The sequence below is a fragment of the Pholcus phalangioides genome, unplaced genomic scaffold, assembly GCF_987345545.1.
Source record: "Pholcus phalangioides strain wild (caught in Gottingen) unplaced genomic scaffold, Ppha-v1.0 ptg000008l_1, whole genome shotgun sequence".
Classification (NCBI taxonomy): domain Eukaryota; kingdom Metazoa; phylum Arthropoda; class Arachnida; order Araneae; family Pholcidae; genus Pholcus; species Pholcus phalangioides.
The window spans coordinates 10155584-10177103 of NW_028301601.1; the positions used below are offsets into that span (position 1 = coordinate 10155584).

The 21520-nt window shown below is 37.2% G+C and overlaps 2 protein-coding genes across 3 annotated transcripts in view; both read right to left on the reverse strand.

Moving 5' to 3' along the window:
* LOC149083651 (cytosol aminopeptidase-like) overlaps positions 1 to 6278 on the reverse strand; it is a 32002-nt gene extending 25724 nt beyond the window's left edge. The window contains exons 1-2 of the mRNA XM_089234138.1: positions 6168 to 6278; positions 2850 to 2968 (exon numbers count right to left, since the gene is read on the reverse strand). Coding sequence (XP_089090264.1) covers positions 2850 to 2968; positions 6168 to 6191 — 143 coding nt within the window. The 5' untranslated portion in view covers positions 6192 to 6278. The remainder of the gene's footprint in view (positions 1 to 2849; positions 2969 to 6167) is intronic.
* A 3619-nt stretch (positions 6279 to 9897) lies between these two features.
* Roc2 (Regulator of cullins 2) lies at positions 9898 to 21207 on the reverse strand. 2 transcript variants are annotated; one of them, XM_089234139.1, is made up of 4 exons: positions 21087 to 21207; positions 17369 to 17556; positions 11969 to 12016; positions 9898 to 10169 (listed from the first exon to the last, which is right to left on the reverse strand). In XM_089234139.1, the coding sequence occupies exons 2-4, from the start codon at positions 17526 to 17528 to the stop codon at positions 10051 to 10053; spliced, it is 327 nt and encodes a 108-aa protein (XP_089090265.1). In that variant the 5' UTR covers positions 17529 to 17556; positions 21087 to 21207; the 3' UTR covers positions 9898 to 10050. The 2 variants fall into 2 exon arrangements, with proteins under 2 accessions (XP_089090265.1, XP_089090266.1); XM_089234140.1 differs by having other exon boundaries at positions 20973 to 21162.
* Positions 21208 to 21520: the final 313 nt, after the last annotated feature.

Sequence of the window (21520 nt, forward strand, 5' to 3'; positions counted from 1 at the left end):
GGTTGTCTTATTCTAAGTATGAATAGCTTCTCGATTTACCCCAACATGTTTATCGTATTTCTTTTTAAACGTGTCAATTGTGTTACAATTTACTACCTCCAGGGGTAAGCTGTTCCAATTATCAACAACCCTATTAGAGAAAAATTCCCTGTGACACCATAACCTTGCATTGTCCATCACCAATCGATACTGGTGTCCCCTTGTAAAAGCAGTCGATTGGCGGTGTACTAAAAGTTCATGGTCCATCCTATCCATCCCATTGAAAATTTTGAACACTTCGATCATATCTCCTCGACACCTGCGTTCATCCAATGTAAACATATTCAAAAAATGAAGTCTCTCTTCATAACTCAAGCTCTGTGTGCCAATAAGGACATGCGTAGCTCTTCTCTGCATCCCTTCAACCAAGCCTATTGACCACCGCTGAACAATGTTCAGAAAACCTAAGCCGCTCGTCAATGAGAATTCCCAAATCGGTGACCCTAGTTGCATCCGGGATAGTGACACCATTCAACTCGTAAGAGAACCGTGGGTTGTTCAAACCAAAATGAGCGACCATGCACTTATCAACGCTAAACGTCATGCTCTATTCATTTGCCCATGCTGCAATCCTGTTTAAGTTGGTCTGGAGCCCTATCGTTTTGATTCCCAATTACCCCCATTAGCTTCACATCATCTGCGAATTTGCTAGCAATCCCATTGATACCCTGATCGAGTTTATCAATAAAAAGTGAAAAAGTATGGGGCCAAGGACACTTCCTTGAGGAACTCTACTTGTGACGTCTGTCCAACCAGAGAATTTGCCGTTTACCATAACTCGTTGCAACCTATCTCTTAACCACGATTCTATCCAATTCAGCAAGTTGCCCCCTATCCCAATCCCGTATAAACGCTTCAAGAGTTTACCATGTTGGACCCGATCAAATGCCTTCTGGAAATCAAGGTAAACAACATCTACATTTTTGCCCTCACCCAAAGCCTATCTTTTAGCAAAGGTGCAGCTGTATGGATCCACATAAATCTGTCAGCAGCATTTCTTAGTCACAAGACATATTATGAACTAAATCCCTCCCCCCCCTTTTGGGATATCAAATTACATCTCAACATATTCGGAGATGTTTATATATTTTTGGCAAAGGACCCTCTACCTCACAGTGCATCACATGGGATATTTGACACTTTCTACCCCATAAAAAAATTCGTTTTTCTTATTTGTGACTTTTCGGTTTCACAAGTTGTCGTCAGTTTGCCTTTGCGCATCACATTTATATGTCAAAATATTTTTAAAAATTTTTTCTAATAGCTTCAAACTTCCAAAAAAAAGGGGAAAAATGTGCACATCTTCATAAAAAAGGGCACTACAGATAGCACACAGAGAAATTAATTAGCGAGATGACTTGTTAAACTTGAAACTCCCGGTACGACATAATAATCATAGTCCAATTAAAAAATCCTCTTAAAATGAATTTTTCTTTTTAAACTGCAATTGAATGCTCATTTAAATACAGCACCTCATAGGCCCTGGAACCTAGGGGCTTAGGCCACATGAGCCCCTTCTTCCGCAAGCAACTTTGTGAGTAGAAATTATATTTCAGGTTAGACAATATACTAGGGAAAAACATCAACGTAAATGTACCCAAAATTAGAAGAGAACAACAGCTAGATGCATTTCAGAACTTCATGTTCTAAAATGTGTCTAGCTGTTCCAATTTTGGGTACATTTATATTGGTGTTTTTTCCCCAATATATTCAACTTTGTGAGTTCGCTGAGTTCCTTAGTAATTCATGAGGATTCAATGAAATCCCACCCTGTATACCCCTCCCCTTGTGGGTCATATATATGGATGTCTAGCAACCCTAGAGCCTTGTTTTCTTCATATCACAGCATCTATGATGGAACATTCTCTCCACGGGCTTGATCAGGCACTATCAGTACAAATAAACAAACGTTCAGATCCTCCTCTCCAAAAGCTCTTTTTAGCCTAGTGTGGGGTGATTTTGACTGCAGATTTTTTTTTTTTTTTTTTTTGCGCATTTGGGCATTGAGTATCGTGGCAGGTGGATCCAATACTGCCTTTGCCAGACATGGGGACCAACAATGGGACTTTTCAGAGGATGTATTTCACATATATTCCTTATATTTTTCAGATTTTTTGAAGTCTGATTTCAGATACTTGTTGTTTGTCCTATCATCATGCATTGATGTCAGCCTATATCACAAGTTTTTGTCATTTCTCTAACCTTCCAACATGAGCGCCTATGAAGGAGATATGTAGAGGAAGGTAGAGTACCTATCTCTTCTACATATGCATGCCTGGGAGGCTAAATTTGATCACCGACCCTTTTCAAGTCCAAGTTTGTTGTCTCTCGAACTCTCTCACATGCGTATATGAATTTATCATTACAATAAAGATCAACATGACTTCTAAATAAAAGTAAGTAAAATACAGCAATAAACCCAAAGACCCGAATTTTTTTTTTTTTTTGAAGAGAGAAAGAAAATTCTAGAAGAAAAACAATTTTCGTAATATTGTGAGTGTCTCCCATAGCTCTGTAGTTGAGTGTGATCGTCCATAGAAACTACAGACAATCCGTAGTAGTTGGCAACTCTGTATTATTTTACAACAATCAAAAGTGGTTTTTCTACATGATAGAATTTACAATTAAAATTACTGAGAAAAAGCTGCCTCCTTTTTTACCACAAACCCTTCAGTAAAAAACTGTCTTTTATCACAAATACAGATATATAAAGGATTTCTCATGTAATTATTTACTTTGGAAAGTGAAGGTTCATCCAGAATACATAAATCTATCATATATTATTTTCACATAAATTTTACAATACTTACATTTCAATAAGGTGAGATAATTTGCCACATACAGCATCATCACAAAGTTTTGTATCAGCAGTCATTTTAATACCACCATCATCACCATTCTTGAACACTCCAAAAACCGCACCAATCACCTGAAGAGAAAAAAATGTCAAACAAATTCACATAATATCAAAATAACTGTACTACAATCAACACTCATTACACAATGACTACTACTACTTAACTGTACATATACCTCGTATACATTCCTCTGCGTAATTGAATTCTTACGAATTCTTGGGTACATGTCATATACGGTGCTCCTAACATATTCATGTTATTAGAGTTGTGCTTGATTTGCGTTCTTGCCTTCTGTCTTTATATTCTGAATTGAAGATAATAAATACTTGAATTTTCATGAAATGCAAGTATCATGTTGTAGGATCATGTTGCCTGATTTCTGTGAAGGAACTTTGTCAAATGGGAGCTCTTTAGCTGACCACCACTGTGTCACAAATGGGGTTCAAACATAGATCCTCATGATGAGAGTCCAGCATATTGCCCATAGGACTGAACAGCGGCTGTTATAATGACTTAAAGGCCAATCGTAGTCCAGGCTCTGTCCCTGGTGGGATGTAAGCCATTTACCTGGGGGGGGGGGGGTTGGACCACGCTGGAGAGACGTGTTATAATGACTGTCATTTTCCATCAAAAACAGATTCTATATAAAGTGGTCATTAAATCGGAAAGAAAACATATAACATAGTCATTATGTGAAAATATTCAGAATACCAGTCACCGTAATGAAACAGCCGCTATAATGTGTGTCAACAGTAATAATAATAAAAGATGTGAAATATTAGGATATATCAGAAGTTTTGAAATGTTTCAGTCAACTGCTCTACAGTAGGCTATATTGTTTTCCCAAGGTCATGAACGTGAGGTACCACACCAGACTTCAAGATCTCAACCTCAATCAATAATCTTTGAGTGTTAATCATTAGATTTGCCTCTATGGTTGCGTTCAAGGCCTCGAAACCCACAGTTTTGGCATGGCTCATTGTCAAGATTCTTGCAACTAAAACTAAGGCTCATCGCAGAATATTTTATGGAAAAAGGCTGTTATGCTGCAGTCGCAAGAAGTTTGTGCATGGGTAGAAAAGCAAAAGTCTGGCATATTTATTCATGAACCCCCCCTCCCCAATGCATATGTAAACATACCTTAAAAGTAGTAGCATGTTTTTCCCAATATTTCATTCAAATGCTTCATTTCTTTATATTTGTATAAACCCAAACATATGAGAAGGTTGAAGATACATTGAGACCTTTCAGGGACAGACACAATGAGAGACAAAACCTGCCTTGAGCAAAATTAAAAGATGGTCCCATTGATGTGCCCACCTTTATAAAACAGAAAACTATAAGAATCTCTTGACATTCCGTACCATACAAATTTTAATGTGTTTTTTTTAAATAGTGATGTTACAGAACAGGGGTGACTAACATTGTTCTGGCATATAAGCGGCACCAGTAAAATGAGCTGAAAAATCAGCAGATTTGTATATGCCTCAAAGCAGAATATTTTGCGATGTTCTGCAATGAGCCCTCAACTGACTGAAAATGTTCTGCGGTAAAAATTGACATATAGCCTACATAATAGCGTTTTTCTACACTTTTCTTAAAATTCTCCCAGATTGTTCTGCAACAGCACTGGTTGTTCTGCGACGTACGTCTCACATTTCGGCATATTCTGCTTTGGGGTGTATATGCTATAAGTAACATGGTGAAATACAGGCAATTTAGTGGTTAAACTTTTATCTTTGTATTTGTCCACAAACTAACACACACATTCGTTGTTTATCTTCTTGCGTTCCTAGCTAGATGTGATGCATAGAAAACTGCAGTTTATTTTGCAAATTATTATATCCAATATATTCACAGAATTTCAACATAAAAAACAACATATAAAATATTTTTAAAAATTTTTCCACAATTATTTTTTTCTTACCAGTGTCAAATGGACAAGATATTTAGGAAATAGATATTTTCTGGATATTACGCTGAGGTGAACTCAGAAAGAAAAATCATCCTGTTTGTGCCGGGACTTCGAACCCAAGCCCTCTCGTATACCGGGCAAGCATGCTACCATCTACATTACTGAAGACATAACCCTGCTTTCCTTATTTCATGCACTGTGGCATGAGTCACTGAAGTAGAGGCAAGTTGTCTGTCTCTATCCCTACCGTCCCAACTGGGGGCAATTGGCTGAAGTTAAGAGCGGCTACTAATGCCTCAACTTCAGCACCTCGTGCCACAGTGTGTGAAATAAGAAAGGCAGGGTCATGTCTCCAGTGATGTAGATGGTAGTATGCTTGCTCGGTATACAAGAAGGCTTGGGTTTGAGTCCCAACAGAGACAAGATGGCTTTTCTTTCTTTCTGAGTTCACCTCAGCATATTATATAGAAAATATATATTTCTTTGATATCTTGGGACTGAGGAAAAAAGCTGTCTATCTCTCCCTCTCTCTAGACAGGATATTATTTATTGCGATGAAAAAGCATGCCTAAAACCAGTCACAGGGATCGTTTTGACTATATGTGTTCTGAGTTGTCAGAATGGTTGACGCATGGTTGGCCACAGAAAAGCAGCATGTGGCCCATGGGCCAGATGTTGTTAAGTTTGTATATTGTGAGTATGCAATTTGACACCGTACTGAACAAACTGCACTAGCCCAGACTTTATCGCTAATCACAGAAAAAATGCTTGTCTTGCAGTACAAATTTCCTCATGGTTTCCCAAGTGTCTCGTTGTCACACCTCTGTGGCTCTCTCTAACCACTTTTCTTTTTCCACTCAATTATTTCTACCCGGAGCTCTCGTAAAATTCCCAGGGCAGTCGAGGGAGCTGACGTAACCACCCCCCCCCCCTGACTTGCAAAGTTTTGCGCTAAAACAATTAGTAATTTATTTTTCTATCACGTCTTTCAACAAAGAAATCCTACTGAATGAAATTTCTCTGTCACTTTAATAAAAGGAAATGAAGGGAAATACGAGTATTTCAGGCATGCTGGTCTCTCCAGGGCCGTAACCCGGGTCTCGTGCCCCGGACCAGAGGGGGTGCAAATTTCACTGCCTTAACATCCCTCTCATCACGAGGGGGGGGGGCGCCAAAATGCGTGCTTGCCTCACTTGGCCAAGCATATAGTTACGGCCTTGGTTCTCCCTCAATATTTCCCGGCATTCCGGCTAATGCGGGGGAATGCGGCAATAACTTGGGGACAGCCATAATGATTTGATTGCATCAAAAATAGGAGTGTGGAAATTTTGCAGTAATCTAGATGGTTTACTCACTTTGGTTGGAAGCTTAGTCGACATTTTTGAAAGAAGCTAACGTATTTCAACGGCGGCTACCACACAGTACAATAACAAACCTCTTTGAGTGCTGAATTTGTTTTCGTTACGGTTGATGGGGTAAAGCGCTCACGAACCGTTTCAAAGAGCCGATTTTCTTACGAGAGTGGGCCAGCTACACACGAAAAATTGAACTGTGGCTCTTTTTCCGCTGATCGCTCATCTTCACTTTGAGCCGGTTCACAAATGCCGCCCTTTGGTTTTGAGGGACATGTATACAAAATGTATCCATGGTAACCAACATGGCGACTTAGTCCGAGTGGTCCAAAGAAACAAATCTTGATAAAAAGAAATGCAGAAACACTAAAACCTCTTTTGCGGACACCGGCGGGACGAAAAAAAAATTCGTCCGTAAAATAGAGGGATTACTGTGGGCTTTGAAAAACATGCTTTTATTACATGGGAGATTGGCTGTAAAAGAAGAGTATCCGTTAAGAGGGGTTTTACTGTATATTAGCAGATTCAAATTGAAGTGCGGAAAAATTCATTGGTATCGACCAGATGTGGTGGAAAACCACAAAAAAATTTCCGCATTTTTTTACACTGAAACTTCCACCATTAATTTCTACATGAGGTGCCGACATGAAACATTGGGGGGGGGGGGGCTGAAAGTTGTTGGTCGTCCAGTATATACAGGACTCCAGCACGTACACATGAGAGGGAAGACATTGCACAGATTTTTCAGAAATCATTGGGGGGCTCAGCCCTTTAAGAAAATTTACAGGGGGGCTTCAAATGGCCTCGGCGCCTATATTCTACACTATCATCATTTGCAAGCCAAGCAGCATTGTCGCAGCCCGTGGTGCTCGAGCATACACTGCAATTTATAGTATGGGTTTGAGCACCCCCTAATTCATTTAGAAATTTCCGATGTAAAGATCACGACGAGTACCAAGTTCCAAACAACTCCAAACGTCCCTGAAGCCGTCTCATCAGTGGCGTCGGAGCCGGGGCGACGTGGGCGCTCACAGTATTTTGTATCATGAACCCAAGTGGCCACCAGAATTAATTTAGAAATCAAAAGTTTCTGCATTAAACTCAAGTCCAGCACTCACACACAGGTCGAAAACACTTTTTTGACGCCCGAGTCCCATAGACAATATAATCATTACCACCGGTGCGTGGAAGAGTTGATTATCATCATGCACTTCACAGAGAATAGTAGTTTTGTAGTAAAAAAACCCGATACACGTTGTCTATCTCTCATTTGAAAAAGTCTTTTCACAGAGAGCAAGCAGACCTTCAACACGATACTTACATAACGCGAAAATTTAGCCATTTCCACTTCAAAATATCGAAGCCAGATAACAGCACTGGTATAAAACAAAACAAGTATAACTCTAACAACTTAAATGTATTGGGTGCCACACATGCACTCACAACACAAATTCCGGCATGCATGGCCACAACTAGGAGGAAGCAGGTGGATCAGAGGGGCGCAAATTTCCACATTTTAATCCCTCCTTCAACATTACAAGGGGGGGGGGGAAGCTAAAACGCTTGCTTGCTTTGGCTGACAAAGCATCTAGTTGAGGCCCTGCCAGCATGTACTGAATCATTAGAAATTCCGAAGAGCAATGTGTACGATAGTGTGTGTGGATAGTTAAGTAGTCCTTGGAATATACACTGAAGAGCCAAAAAAACTGGTACAGCTACCTAATATCGTGTAGGGCCTCCGCGAGCCCGTAGAAGTGCCGCAACACGACGTGGCATGGACTCGACTAATGTCTGAAGTAGTGCTGGAGGTAATTGACACCATGAATCCTGCAGGGCTGTCCATAAATCCGTAGAAGTAAGAGGGGGGTGGAGATCTCTTCTGAACAGCACGTTGCAAGGCATCCCAGATATGTTCAATAATGTTCATGTATGGGGATTTAGGTGACCAGCGGAAGTGTCTAAAGTCAGAAGTGTGTTCCTGGAGCCACTTTGTAGCAATACTGGACGTGTGGGGTGTCGCATTGTCCTGCTGAAATTGTCCAAGTCCGTCGGAATGCACAATGGACATGAATGGGTGCAGGTAATCGGACAGGATGCTTACGTACCTGTCACCTGTCAGAGTCGTATCAGGGGTCCCATATCACGCCAACTGCACACATCCCATATCATCACAGAGCCTCCACCAGCTTGAACAGTCCCATGTTGACATGTAGGGTCCATGGATTCATGAGGTTGTCTCCATACCCGTCCATCAGCTCGAAGCAATTGGAACCGAGACTCGTCAGATCAGGCAACGTGTTTCCAGTCCTCAACAGTCCAATGTCGGTGTTGTCGGGCCCAGGCGAGGCGTAAAGCTTTGTGCGTGCAGTCATCAAGGGTACACGAGTGGGCCTTCGGCTCCGAAAGCCCATATCGATGATGTTTCGTTGAATGGTTCGCACACTGACACTTGTTGATGGCCCAGCATTGAAATCTGCAGCAATTTGCGGAAGGGTTGCACGTCTGTCACGTTTAATGATTCTCGTCAGTCGTCGTTGGTCCCGATCTTGCATGATCTTTTTCCGGCAGCAGCAATGTCGTAGATTAAATTTTTTACCGGATTCCCGATATTCACGGTACACTCGTGAAATGGTCGTACGTGAAAATCCAAATTTCATCGCTACCTCGGAGATGCCATGTCCCATCTCTCGTGCGCCGACTATAACACCACGTTCAAACACACTTAAATCTCGATAACCTGCCATTGCAGCAGCAGTAACCGATCTAACAACTATGCCAGACACTTGTTGTGTTATATAGGCGTTGCCGACCGCAGCGCCGTACTCTGATTGGTTCCATATCTCTTTATTTGCATACGCATTCCTGTACCAGTTTTTTTGGCTCTTCAGTTAAGGCATTAACTACAATTTTGTGCCATCTATAAACGGGGCAGCAAAATTTTGTGATATAAAAAAAACATTTTACAGTGGGGGGCAGGAAAACCATGTTTGTTCCCCCCAACAGAAATCCTATTTACAGCCGTCTTTGAATAATGGATTCAGATCCCTCTCTATGCAAAGAGCAAACTACCACAAAGAAAATTCAAGTTCAAACAAAAGTGTTTGGGTACTGCTGGGCAGTCAAAGGTGGAGTCGACTGATCTAATGTATATGCGTATATATGAATTGACATCATCATCATTGCGCCCCCCCCCCCAGACTTTCAAGTCTATCTCTGCCTATGCTGCCAGGAGAGAAAATATGGGTTTTCCTGACATGCTCTGCTCACCCAGATTTTATGACATTCTGGATTATGTTTATGCGGGGAAAATACAATATTTTTTTTGACGTCAGTAACGAGACCTAAAAATACACTTGTATAACTTTTTTTTCTCTAGCCACCAATAATACACAATAGCTGCACCAATCATCATTAAAGATGTGAGGATAATATTTTCCAAGGATAACTGTCCATATACGGTCCTGCTCAGCACAAATGAGCTCTAAGGAAAAAGATTGAGATTTGATGCATTTGTAGTCTAGGGTGCTCACCCAACAAGTGAGAGGATGTGGGTTCAATTTCCTGCAAGAGCAGTTGAATTTTCTTTCTTTCCTAAATTCCTCTTCACATCAGCCAGCTGTTAGAAACCTTCATAAAGATAATATTAATAAGCTATACATAATAAGCAGAAATTAAACTATAAAATTTCTGATCCGTCTACATAGATTTACAGCAAAATAAATAATGCCAAAGGTAAAAACCTAGATTTATTTCAACTCCAAGAATAAATACCACCGTACTCAATGGAAAAAAATATTTGAAATGAACTGATGACCGGCAACAAGAAAATTGATACAACAAGACATAAGAACAAAAAAAAAAGGCAGTGTTGTTTTCTTTGTCCTGCTTATTTCCCGATTCGGTGCACAACCCAATCTTGCTGACATAAGGGGCATCTGTTGTTCTGCTTCACCCAGAGCGACATGCAGCAGTTATGGAAAGAGTGATTACACTCGCCCCATACAACTAAAACAAATGAAATGAAATTTCAAATTAATTCACAGATTTCCACAACACATACTGAAATTATGATGCATGATTTCTTTTGATAACAAATTAACTATTTCTTAAAATATTTAGCTTAGAATGTGATGCCGCAGCAGAAATTTTAACAAAAAATATACATATTAATTTCACAAATTAAAGCAAAAGTGCATACATACATCATTATTCAAAGCGTCTATCCTTATCACTATCAACAACTAATTTCTAAACAGTTAGTCTTAGAGAAAACTAATTACAACAAACGTTTCAAGTGTTATCACACATCTTTGGGAGTTGTTTAAGTAAAAAAATATTCTCTGAAAAAAAGAAGCACTGTATTTCTAAAGAATTTGTCTTCTTAACATACTTTATCAGATAAAGGATAAAGATGAGCTGGTTATGAAACAGCCAGGTGATATCAATGGCGCTGAGCGAGCTGGAAATGATTCCTGGAATGGCATCCAGTTCTACAATACTGCTCTGCTATATATAACAATTCCTGAGCAGTAAGCATTCCTGAACTTTATATAGACTAGGATTACCATCTCAACAGGCGAAAGAATCTTTTTAAATAATCACACCTGCAAAAATCATGTGCAATCCAACCAAGGAGAGTCGTCTAAATATTGATGTGATGTAATTTAACCCTTAGAGCCGGCAATCCAGAGATATCTGATCTAACTTGATCTGCTTTATTTTGTCAATTCCAAAATATCTTGGGTTCTTAAAACCCTCTCATTTTGACATTTATGAACCCAAATACTGTTGTAAGTTTTCTTTTCCTGATAACATGTTGTCCTCCTCCCCCCCCCCCCCCCCCCGTCCTGTCAATCGACTGCCAGCGGGCAGAGTCAGCTTCTATTTAAAGTCTGATAACAGAAGGAAAGAGACAGGATGTTTTTCCTTCTCCTTTGAGATAGCATGTGATTAAGCGTACAGCATAAATAACAGAAAACAATCTTTTTTTCTCTTCTTTGTTATTATTTTGTGTTGGGGAGGGAACATTTATCAGCACACGCAAAAATATATACATAAAAAAAATATTCTTCTTGAAAATAGGTGACAATTTCTAGAAGGTTCAGTGATTGACTGTGGTAGTTATAATGCGAATCAGGAAAATTGTAAAAACCATTTAAAGGGTATAGAGGAGTATAGAGCACATATGTTCATCCTGTTGTTTACAAATACCATGCCGCCCATTGAAGCACCAAGGAGTGCAGTGATTGTATTCAGCATATATTTATGGCCAGCATAATCCCCAGATTTCAGCCCAATAGAGCATGGATGCTCTCAGGAGAGCTGCAGCTTTTCCAAATAAGAGCTCTAACACGTTTTAACAGAAAAAATGAGCTTGCTTTCCAACCTCATTTAGTACTTGATCACTGGTACGAGTCGTTGCTCGTTACCACGTAGTATCATTACGTTACGCTCATTAACATAAAAAGAGGTCAATCTTCCTTATTCACAGGCATTTCACTTTTAAAACTATGACCTGCCATTTTTTTTTCAATGTGTAAATAGGAATAGTATTCAGAACATTACCATAAAGTTACAAATAAATTGCTAAGTCGGTTCTGATTTGTGCCTGTTTTTCAATATGATTGTGCTTTTTTTTAATTTAGAGGGCGAATGTATTTACACTTTTTTTATTTCTCAAGAATAACTTTTTTTTGTTACTTCAAATAATTCAGATTTTTTTGGTGGTAAGAGTTATTTTGGTAAACTAGAATCATCTTCCGAGAATAAAAAAAAAGTTTCAGAACAGATATAGCAATACTCACCAACACAGTCATCTTGCTTGTTTTCAGCCTGACACCTCAAGCATGCATCTATTGATATATAACCATACAGAAACCATGAAAAATGTAATAATTATTAAACATAAAAAGATTTTTCATAACTTAGTTAACACAATGTTAATCCCCTTAAGCCAGTGCCCCCCAAATTGGTTTTTCCTACAGCCCCAGAAATTCTTGAGTTACACAAGAAATAAAAGTGATTAATATAGAACAAACAAATTTCTGATGTCTTTGTTTATGCATTGAAACTGATATAATACATCTCTTTAAATCTTAGCAAAAGTGGCAATTTCCTATTGCACTGGCAAACAGGAGGAATTGGGTGAGAGATTTGTGGTTATTCAAGATTTTTCATGCTGTGCATGCAATATCTTTGAACATTGGTATCATGCTCTGGAACTGTCAGAGAACTTTTACGCAAAAGATAAAGCAACAAAAATTACAAGAGCTCAAAGAATCATAATCAAAACTCCTTTTGGTAATGAAACACAAAATTACTGGTGGCACAACAAGTCAATTTATCCAAAACTGAATAAATGCGGTTTAAAAAAAGTTTCAGTTTCAAAAAAAAAAAAATCTATGTTGAATTTTTCCTATGACAGTCAAAATGATTGTTTTTTTGTTGCTCTAGGCAGTTTGAAATTATCATTATTTTAATGTTAAAGTTATAAAATGCAGTCGGGCAGCTCGAACATGCCTGCCGCCGGAGTGCAAAGCTTCATGTGCCACCCTTGACTCTTGCGAGAAGTTGACCAGGGTTGCCTATGGCACTGGAAAAAAATCACAAAATTATTTATCAAGCAGAATGTGTGATCCTGCTTTTAGAATTCATATTACAGCTCTTATTGACGAGTCCCCATTCCTGAGACTAATCCAGGAAAGAGAAAGTATAACGAGGCAACTTTTATTTTATTCAAGCATAAAAAGTACATATACAATTGAAGGAATTATACCCAAGAAGCCAGGAACGGCTCATACTGGATATTTAATACATAGACAAATCGTCTAACAAAGTGAAAATTATACACAATAGAATAATTATAGGAAAGGAAAAAAAAGGGGGGATTAACAAGATATATAATTAACAATATTTTCAAAGAAGTTTCTGGTGCTCCAGGAATTAGACAAGAAACTGAATTCTTAATTTGCCTTCATTTGACAGTTCCAGAAAAATCACTAGATGGGGGCATGAAAATGCACATTTTCCCCCCTTGTGATAGAAACATTCTTGTTCTTGGTATTACTGTCCCAAACTCAATCTTTTACTTCACGTTTTATCATCTTTGTCGGCTAGGTATCTCAAAATCAATATCATATGCAGAGGCACATTTACAGAAGTGGGGGAAGGGGAGAGCTTAGCAGACTATAGCCCAGGGTGGCAAAATTGAGAAATGAGTGGTCAAGGAAAATTAGTATAATGGAAGAAAGGTACCAAAATATAAATCCACTTGTGGTCAGAGAGCGAGGGACTAGGTCAGTTTGTGAGCATGTGAAAAGCTAAAATAGTGATCTAGAGAATTTGCAGGGGTGACCAAAACAGTGAGCAAGCATGTGACTGACCAAAACAGTGGCCTAAAGAACAAGGGACCAAATTGAAAAAAACAAAAGACCACAAGGGAAAAAATTGGGTTATGTTATATTAGAGAAAAACTTATAGTTTCAAGATAGAAAAGTAATAAAAAACTTCACAAACTTTTCCCCCTTCCTAATTAATAAGCCAACCCTTTAGGGAAGAAAGTAGTCTGATAGACAGATATGTCTTCCTATCGTATCAATAGATATGATCAAGATGAGCATACAGAAGACTTATTGTTCATTGATGGTCACTACTGTCCCGTAACTTATAGTGAAGATTCATTCCCATATATCATCATGCACCTTGACCCCTCCCCCAGGTCAGCACCTATAATGAGCTCCTGCTATAGGAGTGGGGGAAAAGGTGTTAAACTCAGGTTGAATTTTTTTCCTCTTCAATCAGTTTTATTTTTTCTCTCAAAATGAGTCTTTTTAAGCCTGACCCCTCTCTCTCCAATATAGAAACAAATTTTTCAACAAAAAACTGAGCTTATTATATCATCATCAACCATTTTCAATTCACTGCTGGATGAAGGTCTCCTCTAAATATTTTCATTTTACACTGTCTGATGCTTTAGCCATCCAGATGACTCCTGCCACTTTCCTGATCTCATCAATCCATCTTGCATGGGGACGCCTTCTCTGACGTCTAACACCACGGGGGTACTAATCCAGATTACTTGTGGTCCCTCTGTAGCCCCGTCTTTTTGCAATATGTCCAGCCCATTTACATCTGAAACGTGTAATTCTTTCCATATCATATATCTTTGTGTAGCTGTTTATCCCGATGATTCGTTTTCTGTCTCCTTGTGATGCTTACCACACATATTCCCCCATGCTCCTTTGTGTTATCTTGCTTGTAAGTTGTTGTCCTGCTTGATATTTGCATGACCAGCTTTGCAACTCTATCAGATGTGCTATCTAACTCAACTATGTGATTTTTCCAATTTTTTTTATGAATGAGAAATTCTACTCCACTAGTTCTGCCATTATCTGTTCCTCTGTAGTAAAATACATGTCCACTGGTAAGTTCGATTTTCTCCTCCCTTTTTCTTCTTTTACTTCACAGATGCCTAATACGTCCCAATTTATTCTTTTTTTTTTCAGTAGTTCTTCCAACTCCTGTAAACGATTTTCTGCTGAAAGAGATCATCCGTTATATGTGGCCAAGGTCATCATCTTATGGCAGCCTGGTTCAATCCAGAGATTCTTAGCACCCTCTGTCTTCATGTCTTGCTGGTCGCTGCCATAACCAGGGACACTCACACTGCTATGGACAGAGGGCCTTAGTTTATAGACAGAGTTCATATTTGTTTTTAGAAGGTTTTTGGCCGTAATCCTCTAAGTTGGTCAGTGCGGGTTGGAGAAAGCCCATCCGCATCCGTTCACCATGTGTTAAACATGACTACTTATGGGCTGTACCATGAGAAGGTGTGTGTATTGGATCTTAAGCCTCTACTTCTAATTGCTAATTAACAAGTAAAGACTATTCAACAGCCTAAGCTGATTATATGAGTAGGCCTATGTATAGTAATACTTATATGAGTAGTCAAATACAAATACAATGCCACAACAGGCAAAATGCCCAACGATATGGCTGAGGTTTTTTTTTTAGCTTGCTACTAACGAGGTCGAATGAAATGTGAGCACTAAGTATTCCCCCTCTCCAAACAAAACAAAATCCTTTTTAAACACGTCTAGAACTTACAAACTACTTTCCATGTTAATATAGGGTTTTTGGCAGAATTTACTCGATCATTTACTTGACAGCCCCTCTTATTTTTGAGTACTTTTTCCCTACACCAAACTTACCTCACTTATTTCCCAAGACTTAAAAGCTAAATATTTCACACTTTCCCTGATTTTTCAGTTCTCCTGACTTATTTAGATTGCTGGAAAACGTTATAGACAGGATAACATAGCTCTTGATAAATTTACATTATCTTAAGTCTTCAATTCTATATAATAGATTAAAACTACATGACAATGACAATTTTTTACTTGCCATGACACTCCTGATGGTTAAAAATATTAATTACAACTGATAGGTTGTATCCTTTGTATCCTTGATTTAGCCAACCCTTCAATCTTTACTATGATTTACTCAGATTTACTATAGACCGTATACCTCTGCTAAATAATGACACTCGTATTACAAAATTATTACATAATGTGATTGTTACAAAAATTATGTAAATAGTCCTATTCATCGTCATTTATTTATTTCAATTATTTATCAATATGTTATTGTCATTTTTTCACCAGTAAATAATGTAAATAGACATTATATTCTATGTAGAAATAAAAAAAATAAAATAAATTAATGCATCACTCTGTAAATCTCGCCAAGTTTGGCAACAGTGCTGATGCTCTAAATCAGTTTCCCAACCTTTTTGTCCCCATCGCCCCCTTCTTCAGAAAAATTTTTCTCCAGCGCCCCCCCCCCCCAATGCAATCTAACCCATAGAATCCTATGCTATACCCGTAGTTTCTACCGCCCACGTTGGGAATCACTGCTCTAAATAATGTCTTGGCACCAGAGAAATTTGTAGAAAGAAAAGGAAAGATGGGATCTTGAGTTTCCTTTCCCTCTAGAAAAGCATGCTACAAAGAAATGTGGTTGTTGTTGAACAAGAGAAACGCGCTTATATATGCTTAAGGAGCCCCAATTCAGGGGCGTTCTGTTCAGATTGTGGCTAGAAAGTTGTAAATAGTTGCTCTGTAAAATAAATCTGCATTGTCTTGAATTTCATTTAATGCTTTAACATCTTGAGTGTTGCGAGAAATTTATCTGGAACAATATTTCAAATATACAAAATCACAAATAGTTTTGTATATTATCAAAAATTGTGAAAACATTTTATACTAAGAGACAAATGGGTCTTTCTAGCTTTCTGCTAAACCAGTGGTTCTCAATCTTTTTTGACCCATGGAGCCCCCTTTTCCAGTATATACAGTAATTTCTCTGGCGGAGCCCTGTGGGCCTATTTTTTATTTATTCATCAAAGTTACTGGCTTATATGTATCATTCAAAAGTATTAATAATTGTTATTTTTTTAATTTACTGGTTTTTTTATTTTCCTCGAGCGGCCGCGAAGCCCTTGGGAGTTCACACGGAGACCGGTTGAGAACCGCTGTTCTAGACTATGAATCAATTAATATTTTAAAAATCTCAGAATCATCTAAACCATTCTAACTTTGGCTCTTTATCCATTACTTTGGCTACAATTCTGTAAGTGAGGATGCTGCCAAATCAGCATTTCTTTTCAGTCGCCAATTTACTTTGGCACTTCCAAAATTTTCCACTGGCAACCGGAATGTTTTTCAAGCCGACATGCCATCCCAATCTTTTTAACATCATTTTCTGATTGTTACTGTCATCAATGTTTTATCGCTCACATTCATGCTTGTTAAAAAAAAATGCATCCTTGACTTGTTAATCTTTCTATTTTTCAGTGATGAATGTTTTCCCTTCCATTCGAGAAAAAAAAATGCTTCCGTGTATACCAGTGAAAGAGAACCTAATTTCTTGCCCAAAATGTGCCTTTTTATACGGTCTCCAACAATGATTGACACCGAGCAGTGTTTATTTTGGGGGTACTTGAATGTCATGCATTTTTCCTTTTTGGTAGCAATCTTCAATATCCACGATGTTGGAGATATTTGGTGATTAAAAAAATTCTGGGTCACTAAGGGCCAAAACTTTTGATACAATCAGAAATCACCAATTTGGCAGAAACCTCACTTATGGAATCTTAACCATTACTTTCATTCTAAATTATAAAAATCGATTGTTCAAAACCTTACCCATCACTTGCACCCTGCATATGGCGCATGTGTCACATTCCACGTCCCAACTCCACATGGCAACAGCATTCCATTTCTTTAATGTGAACATTTTTTCTGGCTTCTGATTATCATTTATCTCTTCATCTTCCATCTGTTCTTCGTTATTGTCTCTCAGCATTTTACAAGTAGCTAATCTAGAGACCGAACTGAAAGAGAATCAGTTAGATGGGGGAAAATAATTTAAAAAAAAACAGAACATAAATGAATATATCTTTTAGCATCATCTACATCCATTTTTAATGCATTAAGCCATAAATGATAACATGATTTAATAATTTGATTTTTGATAATAAAATTTATTTTTATCTCATGTATTATTTCTTTGATTAAAATGTCGTTCATTCATTGACATTGAAATAGAAAGTAATGCGAAAAAATATTTCCAATTATATTTAGCTCCCAACTAATGTCCTATAATTTTGGTAAAAATTTTAATATCTATTCTATAATGTAAAATCACAAACTTGAAAAGTGCATTGTTTTGTGGCAGTTTCTATGTAACTGAAATTAACCAAGTTACATGTATGTAACAAAACCATACAGTCAACACTTGATTTTACGAAACTTAATTTACACACTGTTCCTCTATCCCCGAAGAGCATGCCAAAGAACTAATGTCAAAATCCCCTTTATTGTATGGACTCTCATTTCTATCAACTCTATATTTACAAACTTCATTTTTCTTCTGCTATTTCTGATCATTTTATTCTTCCAGTCACCTCTGAATTCATTGTACTAAAAAGTAAATTTCAATTCGGACAAACACAAATCTACAACAGGCCAAATGCGCAACGAAGTGGCTGCTGAAATAAGAATGTTCATAACTAGAGCCCGGATTATATGCAAATGCATATGTATACTTCGGCTTTTTTTTAGCGTTAATGCATATAAATGCATAAATCAAAGAATTTTTAATATAAGTGCATATTTTTGAAGGTTTTTTTAAGTTCACTCAATTTTTTTAAAATCACTTTTGTTCATAATATTTTTCATAACATTGGTTTTTTTCCCCGCAGGTTAAATGTAGTGAATTAATACATTTATAAAATATTTTACGAATATTAAAATTTAACTTTAATTATTAAGTTTTATTGTAAGGCTATTTTAAGATATATATCAAAGTGTTAAATTTTTTTTAGAAATAATGTCAAAATTCTTTTGTCAATACTATTTTTGTAATTGAGCAGCTACAACAAACTGAAAATTAAAAAATGGCTGAATAAAAATATGTAGAAGATATCTGCATATGCGATATATGTATATGAGGGAATATTTTTTTGAAAATGAATACATATGCACTAAGAAATAGGAAATATGCATTTTACAAACACATCTGCTTCTAGTGCATGATTTTTTTTATTGCATATTTTCTCATTTTTTATACATATTTCGGAATTTTTGACTTTTTCAAGATTTCTAATGCATATTCTGAGGTGTTTAATGCACATTTTGTATTTTAAGTGTTTATTTTTGCATTTATAAGTGCATATTTTTGCATTTTTAAGTGTTTATTTCTGTATTTTTAAGTGCACGTTTTTGCTTTTTTAAGTGCATATTTGCAATTTTTAGAGCATATTTTGCCACTTTTTTAGTGCATATAATCTGGGCTCTATTCATAACAAATATGGATGTCATATATTTCTAAAATAAGCAACTCAATAAGAGCAATAAAAACCAATAATTATGATAAAATACAGTCAAACCTCGTTAATGAGTCACTCTTGGGAGAGCAAAAATATGACTTAGTAAGCAGAGTGACTCGTTAAACGGAGTAAGCCATAGCTGTGCCAATTCCTACCTGAAGACAATTGGGACTTCCAGAAAGTGACCCGGTAAACAGAGTGACGTGTTAACTGGGTGACACACTAACGAGGTTTAACTGTATACATACTGCCCATAAAAAATTATGATTGTCTAATCTAAGTATGGATAGTTTCGCGGTTTATCCTAACATGTTTATCATACTTCTTTTTAAATGTGTTAGAATTTACTACCCAGGGCTAAGCTATTCCATTCATTCACAATCCTGATAGAGAAAAATTCTCAGCGGCACCACAACCTTGAATTTTCCTTTACCAATCGATATTGGTGTTACCTGGTGGAAGCAGTCAATTTACAATGTATTAATAACTCATGGTCCATTCCCTTGTAAACTTAAAATGCTTAGATCATGTCCTCCCCACACATACACCTGCATTTTTCCAGGTTTTATGTGTTTTGAGAGAAAATAGATCAAAAGGAGAGGGTCGGGAAAAGGGGGAATGAAGGGTTCAATGATTTGTCGTGAACAACATGCAGGTGTTTTGCAAACATGTGCCAGAAAGAGGGTTCGATTGTTGGAGGAGGTGACTATGAAGTGAAGATGTGTTGACAATGTAATTTTGGAACCTCACTTGAGGATAGGGAGATATCTTCAGCTGCGAATGGAACAGAGTCAAATAACTTCAGATTGGAATGGAGCAAAGGCAGACATTAAAATGTCTTTAAGCTGTGAATGGAGTCGAGGCATTCATTGTCTGTTCCAAATTGAGCAGAGGCAAGCATCTTCAACTGCAAATGAAGCAGAGACAGACATGAAGCCGAGAAAGATATCTTCAGCTGCAAATGAAGCTATGGCTGACCTCCTCAGCTTCAAATGGAGTGAAGACAGACATTTTCAGCTGCGAATAGAGCGGAGACAAGCAGATTCAGGGCAATATGTTGAAGAAGACACAGGTACATTAGATCTCACCGTATTTTATCACCTTTCTCCATATTATTCAGTTCTAGGGAGGAGCAATCGCCCCCATCACCGCCTCTGAATCCATGCTTGATGGGAGTGGGGGCCTGGGTCCCAAAACCCCCGATATTACAGGGTTGGGTTTTTTGCCAGTACAGTGGCAAAAAGTGGAATAAACTAGGCAAAAATTGATAAAAATTAATCTTACTCATGACATACCAAGCTTGGTTTTTCAATTACAAAGTATTCTTATCAATATAAAAACTTATAATTAAAAAAAAATGAATATTCAGCAACCAAAACTATGAAAACATATTCAAATAAAATATGGATCATCCAGATTTTTTACAAAAAAAAAATTGATAAGTATAAGGCTTTATAATTATTTATTTATAAAATTTGAGAAACAGATAAATTTAATTTTTTTTTCAATGAATTTTTGTCAATGGCAAAAAATGTGACAAAAACTAGTTAAAATGTGGTAAAAACTGCCACTTGCCGGCAAAAACTTGTCAACCCCCAGTTCTTATACACCTTGCTTTTATCTAAAATAAATCCACAATTACAGCTTTATCATGTATTTTTACAACAGCGGTTATTTCGACCACTTCAGTAATTTTAGAAGGGGTGAAAATTCCGGTAGTTCTAGTGTTAAACGTATGAGTTAGTGGAGCAATGCAACTGGGTTGCATCTTTTTTCATTTTTCAATTTGAATACACAATGTATAATTATAATATAACGAATACTTTCTATAATACATCTAATTGCAAGCAACTATAAACAGGGTCGTCTTAAGAGAATCGTGGGGACCCCCAGGCCAAGTGATTTTTCTGAGGCTCTACCTGGCAAATTCTTAAAAATGTCAACCGGTTCTTAATTTTGTGAAGCCCCGGGCCGTGCTAGGGTGGGCCCATGCGTTAAGATGGCACTGATATAATAACATTAATAATAGAAACCTCGTCCTCTTCCACTCTTTCCTCACTCCAACCAAAAGAAAGAACTCCACTTCCAGCTACTTGAATGTAAACAATAACATTGATGTTATTTTTTGTGGTTTGAAAAAAGAGGTGTTTTATTTGCCCGACTTTTTTGAATTTGTCTATGGCACTTTTTTATGTTATCAAGATTAGAATTAAATTTTATAAATCATACTGCGTACTTGAGAGTTTTTTAGTGTATGTATTTTAATTAATCTTCATTCAACTTTGAACAAATTAAAATTTAATTAAAAATGTGATTTTTAATAATTAATAATAATTAAATGTTTATAATAATCATTAATTATTATTAATTAATTATAAATATTTAATTAATAATAATTAAATATTAATTATTGGTAGTAATTAAATATTTTAATCATGAAGTTGTGTCCGATATTGTAAGACGCCTT

Bases quoted from the DNA above. Each gene is read 5' to 3' on its own strand.
- Roc2 (XM_089234139.1), bottom strand. From the start codon at position 17,528: ATGCTGAGAGACAATAACGAAGAACAGATGGAAGATGAAGAGATAAAT. The intron at 12,017-17,368 runs GTAAGGTTTTGA...ATATATCAATAG, and splicing joins ATGCAGGGTGCAAGTGATGG to ATGCATGCTTGAGGTGTCAG. The intron at 10,170-11,968 runs GTGAGTATTGCT...CATTTGTTTTAG, and splicing joins CAAGCAAGATGACTGTGTTG to TTGTATGGGGCGAGTGTAAT.